General features: G+C 36.3%; 2 protein-coding genes across 2 annotated transcripts in view; one reads left to right on the top strand and one right to left on the bottom strand.

The window, feature by feature from the left end:
* On the top strand, nt 1-3433 carry LOC136799128 (homeobox protein 5-like). The gene is made up of 2 exons (XM_067055816.1): nt 1-1970; nt 2214-3433. The coding sequence occupies exons 1-2, from the start codon at nt 88-90 to the stop codon at nt 3022-3024; spliced, it is 2694 nt and encodes an 897-aa protein (XP_066911917.1). The 5' UTR covers nt 1-87; the 3' UTR covers nt 3025-3433.
* A 3113-nt stretch (nt 3434-6546) lies between these two features.
* The window catches only part of LOC136799143 (zinc finger CCCH domain-containing protein 15-like), a 29462-nt gene continuing 25500 nt past the window's right edge, over nt 6547-10508 (bottom strand). Inside the window, exons 13-14 of the mRNA XM_067055850.1 lie at nt 6971-7147; nt 6547-6723 (exon numbers count right to left, since the gene is read on the bottom strand). Of these exons, the coding sequence (XP_066911951.1) occupies nt 6998-7147 (150 nt within the window). The 3' untranslated portion in view covers nt 6547-6723; nt 6971-6997. The remainder of the gene's footprint in view (nt 6724-6970; nt 7148-10508) is intronic.

The following is a 10508-nucleotide window of genomic DNA, read 5'->3' as shown; positions in this document are numbered from 1 at the left end:
GTTTTTTAATTTTATTCACATTGCAACACAAATTTTGCATCCAGCTGATACAGACACCAACCTGTCTTCTATACTTCAACAGCAAGCATGCCGATGATATTGCGGGATGGAAGTTTTTATTCACCTTTTGAAAGCCAACATATGATTCTACGAGATGGGAAAACAGTCCATTCATTTCAAGCAAGCGTTTTCAACCGATTACTTCGCTCACCCTTCGGACTGTGGAATCCATTCCGAAGCTATCAAAACTCAAACAATGACTACGTTCCAGATGAAGAGATCGACTCGTATGACGGTTCTTCAGCGTCGAACAACTCTATCGTCAGCTCTTCAGCGTCGAACAACTCTTACGGCGGTCCTACAAGTCGTAACAACTCTCACAGTGACCCTTTAGCCCGTAACAATTCGTACGGAGGCCCTGCAAGTCGCAACAACTCTCACATCGACCCTTCAGCCCGTAACTATTCTTACGGTGGCTCTACAAGTCGTAACAACTCTCAAAGCGGCCCTTCAGCCCGTAATAATTCGTACGGCGGCCCTGCAAGTCGTAACAACTCTCACATCGACCCTTCAGCCCGTAACTATTCTTACGGCGGCTCTACAAGTCGCAACAACTCTCAAAGTGGCCCTTCAGCCCGTAACAATTCTTACGGCGGACCTACAAGTCGTAACAGCTCACTAAGCGGACCTTTAGCACCGATCGACTCCTACGGTGAATCTTCATTGTCAGAAAACTCTCACAGCGACCCTTCCGCCCGTAACAATTCTTACGGCGGACCTACAAGTCGTAACAACTCTTACAGCGATCCTTCAGCCCGTAACAATTCTTACGGCGGTCCTACAAGTCGTAACAACTCACAAAGCGGACCTTCAACCCGTAACAATTCTTACGGCGGACCTTCAACCCGTAACAATTCTTACGACGGACCTTCAACCCGTAATAACTCTTACGGAGGTTCTTCAGCGTCGAATAACTCTTGCGACGACCTTCCAGTGTCGAACAACTCTTACGACGACCCTCCAGTGTCGAACAACTCTTACGGCGGCCTTACAACTCGTAACAACTCTCACAGTGGCCCTTCAACCCGCAACAATTCTTACGGCGGACCTTCAACCCGCAACAATTCTTACGGCGGACCTTCAACCCGTAACAATTCTTACGACGGACCTTCAACCCGTAATAACTCTTACGGAGGTTCTTCAGCGTCGAATAAATCTTACGACGACCTTCCAGTGTCGAACAACTCTTACGGCGGCCTTACAACTCGTAACAACTCTCACAGCGGCCCTTCAACCCGTAACAATTCTTACGGCGGCCCTTCAACCCGTAACAACTCTCTCAACCCTCCACCGTCAGACAATACTTACAGCAGCCCTTCAACCCTTAGAAGATCACCTCGTAACAAATCTCGCAGCGGCTCCTCGGGGTCAAACAATTCTTCCGGTGGGCCTTTAGCACCGATCGACTCCTACGGTGGCCCTTCATTGTCGGAAAACTCCCACAGCGACCCTTCAGTGCCGATTGACTCCTGCGGTGGTCCTTTAGAGTCCACCCCAGCAAATAGCCAAGCTAGTGGCATTAATGACTATTTACCAAATTTCTTAAAACGAAAAATCACCATGCCACTTATCAAGAGTTTCAGTGACATCCATCAAGCAAATGACGCTCAACCCGACGCTCAAGCATTATCGTCCAAACCGTCACAATCGATGTATGCGTGTTACTCTGAAAAGTCACCCGCCTCCAAACCTGGTGTACGTAAAAGCCCCCGTACTACGGCTCTTTCTAAACAATACGGTGAAATGGATAACGGTAAACCTCAGCAAACTTTAGCAAGCAAGTACCCGTATGCGTTCACAGTCTTGATGATTTTCGCTTACAAATTCTTTATCGCCAGCACGGACGTTATGATCAAAGTTGAGAAGCACCTCAAGATTTACTTGAAAATTGCGCTCCACTATTTCTACAGGTATGTTATACATTATTTTTCCTAATTGGTACTTTTTTTATAAATGAAAACGAAAAATCATGTAAATGCATAAGATAGACGTAGACAGGCACCTTGATATTTTGTGTTATATTCTTCTACTGAAAATTAAAATAATTTTACATGATCTTGCCACAGTAAATACTTAGATCAAGCAGTTCCCAAGAATTTTTCTACGCAAAATATCAAGGTGCCTGTTGTAAAATATAACCATTATTCTTCTAGGTTCCAATCCAGAGCTCAGAAAGCCCTCCGCCCTTATTTCATCAAACTTATCCAGTATGCTCGTAAACGAGGCTTCAATCTTAATGGAATCCGGAAAAAATACTTAACATTAAACATGATCGTTTTCGTGTTACCTTTCGTGTTGGGTGTGATGCTACTTGATGGTTACCAGTACTCGAGAATGCAGATCGATGATATTGGTTCAATGATACCAAACTCCATCAAGATGAACATACCGGCCAAAGAGAATGTGACCTTCTGGCATGTCCCGCCCTCAGGACAAACCTATGAAGGTTCAATTGCTGAGAATCTAAACGATGGTAACAACATCGTAATTCATTTACGAGACGAAGCATTTGGCAATTCTTACCATCGAACTAATGTTTTTAAAGTGTTATCCGATGCTGGATTTCATGTTATCATACCAAATGAACCGATCCAAGAAACTGACTTCTTATCTCTATGGACTGGCGTTAAAGTTCTGTTAGATAAGAACCAAGACATGTATATTTGGAGTGACATCCAAAACGTTGGACATACAACCCCATATGTTGACTTGTTAACACAATCGAGTTTGTATCCAAAAGGTGTCATCATTGAATCTACTGTCCGAGATAATTTCGATTCCGTCCGCAATTTGGAGATCTGGAAAGCTACAACAAAGAATGGTTATCTCAGCAATGCTCCAACATTGAATTATTTGAAGTGCCCTCTGACAACTCCATCCTACAAATTGAATCATCTTCGAGAAGAAATCGCTCTTTGCATCAATACGGTCAGCTTTAATGCTGATTTTAAAATGAGGCAATAATCGCCGTGTCTATAAATAACAAATCTTTAAAAAAATTACGTATACAATTTGAATTTTAACTTTTTTCTAAAACTTTGGTATAGATTTTTTATATTTTTTTATAATTTCAACTTTTTTTTATAGATAATTTTTTGATTAAAGGTGGAACTAAAAAAATCAAAAAAAATTAAATGATATTTAAAACCTTTGGGAATAATTTATGGATATCATCCTATTTCGTATGTATTAAATATTTTTTGAAATTAGTTAAAATAAAATTATTTTGATTATTAGATGATATTTTAAACCCTAAGACATAATTTTTGGATAATTCTAAGTATAGAAAAATGCTGGCGTTTTTCCCTGTGACACAAAAACTTGTATAAATGATTATTCTCATCTTTTAAATATATGACTGTTGTATTATGATAAAAACCATTATGTTCTCAAATTACTCTCCTTCCATCTAAAAAATCAAATATGCCCGAAAGTATAGAATTTGTTATAAAAGATTAACTAAAACTACCTTAATGGAACTAATTTTTACGGGAATTGATTTTTGCGTTGTTAAAATTTGAACCCTCGAAATACAATCTTTTCCAATTTTATCGAAAAATAAATTTGTCCAAAAAGGGGCAAAACCGCAAAAATTAAAACCCGCGAAATGCAATTTTTCCGATTCTTTTTTTTCGACCACGAATATTACTTCCCACAAAAATTAGTTCCAATAAAGTATACAGTTCCGTACGTAAATAGTATCAGCTTCTTATATCAATATTAAAGTAAATCGCAAAACGCCTTACTTCAGATCAAGAGAAATATAAACTCTCTAACGTTTTTTTCACGGTTCAGAGTCACTTTCATTTTGAGGGCCAAAAATGTGGGAATTAATTCTGTATTAAAGGAAAAGAATAGGCAGTGGAGACCTACATCATGCCCGTGCAGAATCTGCCAGACCTATATTGACGGTGTAGGCTTTTTGTAATCACCGTACAAATTGTAAAGTAGGTTGACTTTTATTAGCCTTTGTGGCTGCCTGTTCGTCAACTTGAAATAAACTATAACATACATACATTCTATTTTAGCTTTACTGTATCCAAATTCAGCTCTTAAATTTTTTTTTCTTTCTACCAATAAAAGTGAAATCTGACTTTTGCCCCTGTGACAATGGAGCTAAAATTGATTCTTTGAGTCTTTTGGGTATTTCACTCACTTTTTGTGAGGCCCGGAAAACCCGAGTTACAGAAACTCGAGTTACAAAAACCCGAGTTACAAAAACCCGAGTTACGACGAATATGACGTCACAAGTCTCAAATTATGACGTCATAAGGGGACTTCTTAACTTGAAAAAGTTTTTTACTGTTGTTTTGTAACTCGAAATATTTTTTTCAAATTTTGCTTTAGAGTTACGTAACTCGAAAATAAAATTCAAATTTCAATTTTCGAGTTACGTAACTCTAAAACAAATTTTAAATTTCATTTTTCGAGATACGTAACTCGAACACATAAGTTACAACATTATTTTTCGAGTTATGTTAAAGCGCAACCAAGTTGGCCAAAATTCTAAAAAGTGCAATATTTCTTTTAGTTTACGGAATGGGATCTATAAAACTAAAAGAGGAAGAGGAATAAAAATGAACGGGAACAGCAAAGAATTTAATTTTCTGTAATTTTCTTGAAACTTATATACCTCTATTTTGATGGGAATTTCTGAAGGTTTTGTTGGCCGAAGTAGACTAAAATCTAAAAGATTCGATTACTTGAAATACATTTTATAGATCAGTACCACAGGCTGTCTTACAAATACAAATACAAGCAAGATACTTTTCCAACAACTAAGTGATTTTTCTTTTTATCGTCTTTTCTTGTAGAGGAAAGTGTGCCATGGGATGAGTGAGATACAGTATAACAATTAAAAGTAGAAAATGTTTTAGTGTTCAGGTGAATGGGTATCTTTAAAAACGACAAACAAATGGATACATTATCAACATACTAAACTGTAAACTTTAGGAATATATAGAAATTTATAAACATTGGTATATTTTATTACAGTTGCTAGATTGCGATTTGGTAGCAAAAGGTAAAACTTTTCAAAAAATTGTTCACTGAAAATAAAATTTTGAGGGATGTTTTTTCTCAACTGTTTTTCAAAAACTTCTTCAATCGCTGACATCTTGCACCCTTGCTCGCTATCTCACATATGTGCGTTGTTGTCTTTTTGCCAATTCTCCATGCTGTTCAACTCCAAATAGTTCCCAGGCTTCCACCATTCTTTTAAACATTGTTGCAAAGTTTTTGGCGCCTGGAACCTAGGTTTAACCACGTTCATTTTACTACGTAAAATTCCACAATCTATATTTATTAAATTCAAATTCATTGTCCTTTCGCTAGAAACTTCGCTAGAACTTGTAGTTTCTTTAAGTTTTTCACACATTTTTTTAAGAACAAACCATGAGAACAGAAAGTTTCGATGGCTAAGTTAGTAACAATAAGTTAAGAACATTCTAACTAAGGCCTTATGGACTCAAAAACACCTAATTTCTTAGAAAATTGCAGAAAATACTTACCTAATGCTAATAGTGAAATAGGAACATTTTAAGAAAATTTTAAGGCTCAACTAAAAAAGCTAAAGACCCGAAGGCTTCGAATTTTTAAATGTTCTTATAAAAAAACACAACACATATTTCGTTGAAGAGATTCTCGATTGCGCAATGTACAGAAATAATATAATGAAAAAATTATAATCATGTTTATGACGCCTGCTCTTCTGGTCTATTGTGATTATTGTTTTGTAAATTAGATCTTTTGACGTTGTTCTATCATTTCTGTTTTAAAATAATTCTATTTTCTTAAATATATTCTAATCTGATCTATTGATTCTTCTCAAAAAAAATGGTGAATTCTAGTATTTTTAGCCGACTTGGTTTCACCTAGAGATAACTCGAAAGTTCAAATAATGTACTACAATTTCGAGTTACGTATCTCGAAAAATGAAATTTAAAATTTATTTTCGAGTTACGTAACTCGAAAATTGAAATTGAAATTTTATTTTAGAGTTACATAACTCTAAAGCAAAATTTGAAAAAAATATTTCGAGTTACAAAACAACAGTAAAAAACTTTTTCGAGTTAAGAAGTCCCCTTATGACGTCATAATTTGAAACTTGTGACGTCATATTCGTCGTAACTCGGGTTTTTGTAACTCGGGTTTTTGTAACTCGAGTTTTTGTAACTCGGGTTTTCCGGGCCTCACTTTTTGTCCCACGAAACAAAAAAAGGAACTATGAGACACACACTTTTTTTCTTGTGGTGGTGGGATGGAGCATGTTGCATTGCATAAACGCAAAAAAAACTTCTCGTGTCCCCAAGCCTTTAAATTTACTCAACTTTCATTTTTGGCTTTAAGTCTCTTGGAAATACCATCGATGGAAATACTAAGGTCACCCGGCAACACGGTGGTCCAATCGACCTGAAAGGGTCAAAAGACGCGACCTAGTTGTTTATCTTTTTATTGTAGAGCAGTAATTCAGTCGATTTTTCGTCGTCATATAAGGTTGTGTATTTTCATTTTCAGTATAGTACGAAGACAGTTGACGTGAGTTACAAAAAGTTTTATAAAATAAACTGTAATCTTACGAAATTATTGTGGTAAGAGTTTATTCATAACTCCCCAATAACAAATATCTGGTACAACTCAACTCCCTCTTCATTTTCTGGACGCCTAAAAATTTTCAATATTTTATTTTTTGAAAAAAGTTTCTCTTCAAATCGTGAATCCATAATAAACATTAATTCAAAATATTGCTCGCCCTCACACCCATTTTTTTAACCGAAATGCAACTGTAATTCGAACTTTTTTCGTCTCTATTCCTTTTTCCTTTCCAACCCCTCATTGAAAAAAGGACGTTAATTTTAATTTCAAAAATAATAAAATTTATTTATAGAAAAACCGAAAGTAAAAATAAGACCTTATCTACCGATGGACAAAAAATCTTTCACTCGTCATCAATATCAAGATCGTCAAGGTCAAGGTCCTGGAACAAACTTTCGTCGACCGGCACACCGTCTAGAGAGGGTTCCGCTGTTCCACCACCACCGGTCGCTTGTGAAAGGCCGGAAACGTCCGTTTTGCTTGTTTCTGATGTCTGAAAAACAACAAAATAGTATAGACATTAAAACTAGGATTAAATCAATCGAAACAATTCCGATTTATTCTGGGACAATGGCAATAGACCTTATCGGAGTTTTTGATTTTTCTAAAAAAGCGATGCATCGTGGGATTGTTTCGAGTGTGTTACAATAGAAATCTCTTAGGAATTCCTCGAGGGAATTCTATTGTAATACACTCAAAATAATCCCACAATGCATCGCTTTTTTAGAAAAATCAAAAACTCCGATAAGGTCTATTCGAGAGTTGCTAATATGAAAAATTACTTAATCTGATTTACAATTAAATGGTGCTAATTAAACGAGTTCTTAGTATAGATAACTTTCTTATAAAATAGTCTTATAAAATAGATGAAGCAATGTCTTGTACATGATATCATTTGCATCAGGTAGGAATTTCCCTTTCTGATGCACGGTAAAAATCCAAGGGAAAACTCTCATTGACATTTCATTACAAGATATGAGATTTCATAACAAAATTGCAGTGAAATTTAAAACCCAACTTTTGATTCATTATGTTACAGTATCATTTTTGAGGGAATTTTTTGATATGGTTAGGGCTGACGTGCTCTAATTAGTATTTCCTGTTTGCGCAACGTTTTGAATCATCATTCTGTGGCCAACCAAAGGGATTAAAAGTTAAAGCTTTTTAATCCAGTCATACCCTAAGCATAAATAAGGTATAATATCAAGGGTGGCCAAAGCAAAATCTTTAGAAAATGAGCTAGAATGCTAATTAACCTCAGGTCAGACCCGAAAATTGGAGTTTATAAAAAAAGGTGTATGCAAATATCGGCGTTTATACGATTAACCCTTTGAGCATCTTCCTATTTTTTTACTAGGGGGGCTCAAAATTGACAAGTGCTATGAACTTGAAATTTTGACCATTGGTAGATATGGATAATTGAAGATGAATTGCAGAATTTTGGTTCGGTCACCTGTCTAGTTAGTATTTTACAGACCAGAATGCAAACTTGACCAAAATCATGTATTGCCTGATTGACTCGTTCGATTTGACTGAAATGTATTTAAGGCTGATTTGTAAAATAAAAGAGACTAGTAACAGAAAAAACTCATTCCCATGAGTATTTGGTACTTTGCAGACTAGTCTGTAAATACACGTTGACCACCTGCGTGAACTCAGGAGCTATTGTAGCTTTTAACTTGGAATTTTCATCAGTAATAAACATTGAACATCTAAGACAGTGTGCAAAATTTCAATTTAGTCACGTCAGACCGGTCCGTTTTTACCTAAAATGCTCACTTTCAGCATAAACCACTCGTCCGATTTTGCTGAAATTTTGGCTGTAAGCTTGTATCATCATAATTTCAAGTCAATAGCATTTTCCGATTAAAAGAAACAGTATCACAGGGCTGTTTAGGCAAAAAAGGACAATTTTGGGCTGGTCTGTAAAATACACGATACCAACAGGTGGCAAATAATTTACCCTCTGCCCCCAAAATACATCCCAAGTGTTAGAAGTTAGAGGGGGTTCTATTTTCGATATTTTCAAAGAATGATGACATCATCAGGGTGGCGATGGCGTCATCAATGATGCCAAGGACAATTATGGTGCACACTTGCAAAATTTCAAGTCCATTTGATAAATATTTCAAACGTTATCAAAAAAACCGTTTTGAGCAGGGCCTCTCATCTTGGGGGGGGGGAGTGGCAAGATGCTCGAAGGGTTCAAGGTATCAAGTTTCCATACAAACGGATCAAACGGATCAAATGAAAAGAAAATGTAACATTCTTTTAGTATAGTAAAAGATTCACTTTACTTATTTTGAGATTGAATCCTTAGTTTATGTATGTAGAAACTAAAGTCTGTCTCGAAACTTTTTTTAACAATTTCTCAGCACCGATTTATGCTACTGTTAAAAAGTTATAGACCGTTGCCATGATATTCTTCAAGAGAATCAATCATGACATGACGCTAATCAGAAATATGATTCTCGCAAATTTGACATCCTGGTTCAGATTACCTTTCTTCTATAAGAAGCAACAATCCTGTGAAAACGGCCTAGACTGGCCAAAAATCACAAAAAAAGGCCTACTTCACAACTTTTTTATGTAACGGCGCACAACTTTTTATCATAGCATAAATGGATGGTTGATAAATTAATAAAAAAGTAAAATGTCCTTATACTTTTGAAACATATTTAACCTTTTCAGCCCGGCGGACGTGTATACACGTCGAGCATACGTTCCGGCAGACGTGTATACACGTCTTTTTGACATAGTGATCTTCTAAGCTATATTTCTCCCATTGGCTTCTTTGCTAGCCGTAGAAGTAAAGAGAAACGGAAACTAGAGATTCTAAGCTTTCTTTTGATATATGGTGATGTAATGTTTTGATCACGTGGTGAGGCAGCAGATTTCGGAGAAAAGATAGAGAAAAACACTGAATCAAGATGGCGACCAAGAAATGGGTTTTTCAAACTTACTGCTAAAGTTCTTGGATTTTTTGACTGGTTTAGGCCACTTTTCTTCATGGAAACATTGTTTTTATAATGGCAAAACATCCAGTAAGTATATCTTATATTTTGTGTTTTGTTTTTAGCATAAAAATTCCATTTATTTGTCATTTTGACCACTTTTCTCGACAAACCATCGGAGTCAACCCAAACTTACAGTACTTTTTACTTTTTATTCAGGTTGGAGCATGGAAAGTGGACAAATTCAATGCAAAAGTGTTTTCTACACCTCATTTATTTCAAAGGAGCACCAAAGAATTTGAAAAGCCTGGATTTATGTTGAATTGCACTACTTCTTCCGCTCCACCAGCAACGGTCGATCGATCCCCGAAATTCTTGGCTCATAACGATGTCCTGATTACAGCTTATATGGATCAAAATGATGGCAAGAACCACATAACAGCCACATGGAATTATTATGATGACATTTTAGCATTCCTTATGGGCAAAAGAGACCAGATTTGATAGCAATGAGTTTGCCTCAAAAGGCTTACGGTTTTTGGAAACTTTGCAACTGCCGCCGACTATGCCATCTAGTTTCACGGTAGCCGATACCCTTCAAAAGCTTCAGGAGCTAAGAATACTGACTGAAAGTGTTGTTTAGATAGTTGGGGAATACTTTTACACCATTTTTGATGTTGTAGCTGCTTCTGGAAACACATTATCATCAAAATACTTCAAAATTGTATATATTGGATTTTTTTAGCCGAAAATCGTGATTTTTGGCAAAAGTGACAGATATTTGGGAGGCTGGTGTGACACATACAGATTTTTCTGGATGCTGATTTTTGGTATATTACTTCAAAATGATGTATAGATTGATAAATAGCCAAAGACAGATTTTTTAATTAACTTCCCCCC

Source organism: Clytia hemisphaerica, unplaced genomic scaffold (genome assembly GCF_902728285.1).
Source record: "Clytia hemisphaerica strain Z4C2 unplaced genomic scaffold, Clytia hemisphaerica genome assembly, whole genome shotgun sequence".
NCBI lineage: Eukaryota > Metazoa > Cnidaria > Hydrozoa > Leptothecata > Clytiidae > Clytia > Clytia hemisphaerica.
Note: the sequence above shows the minus strand (reverse complement) of the source record. Positions and strands in the feature narration are given on the sequence as shown.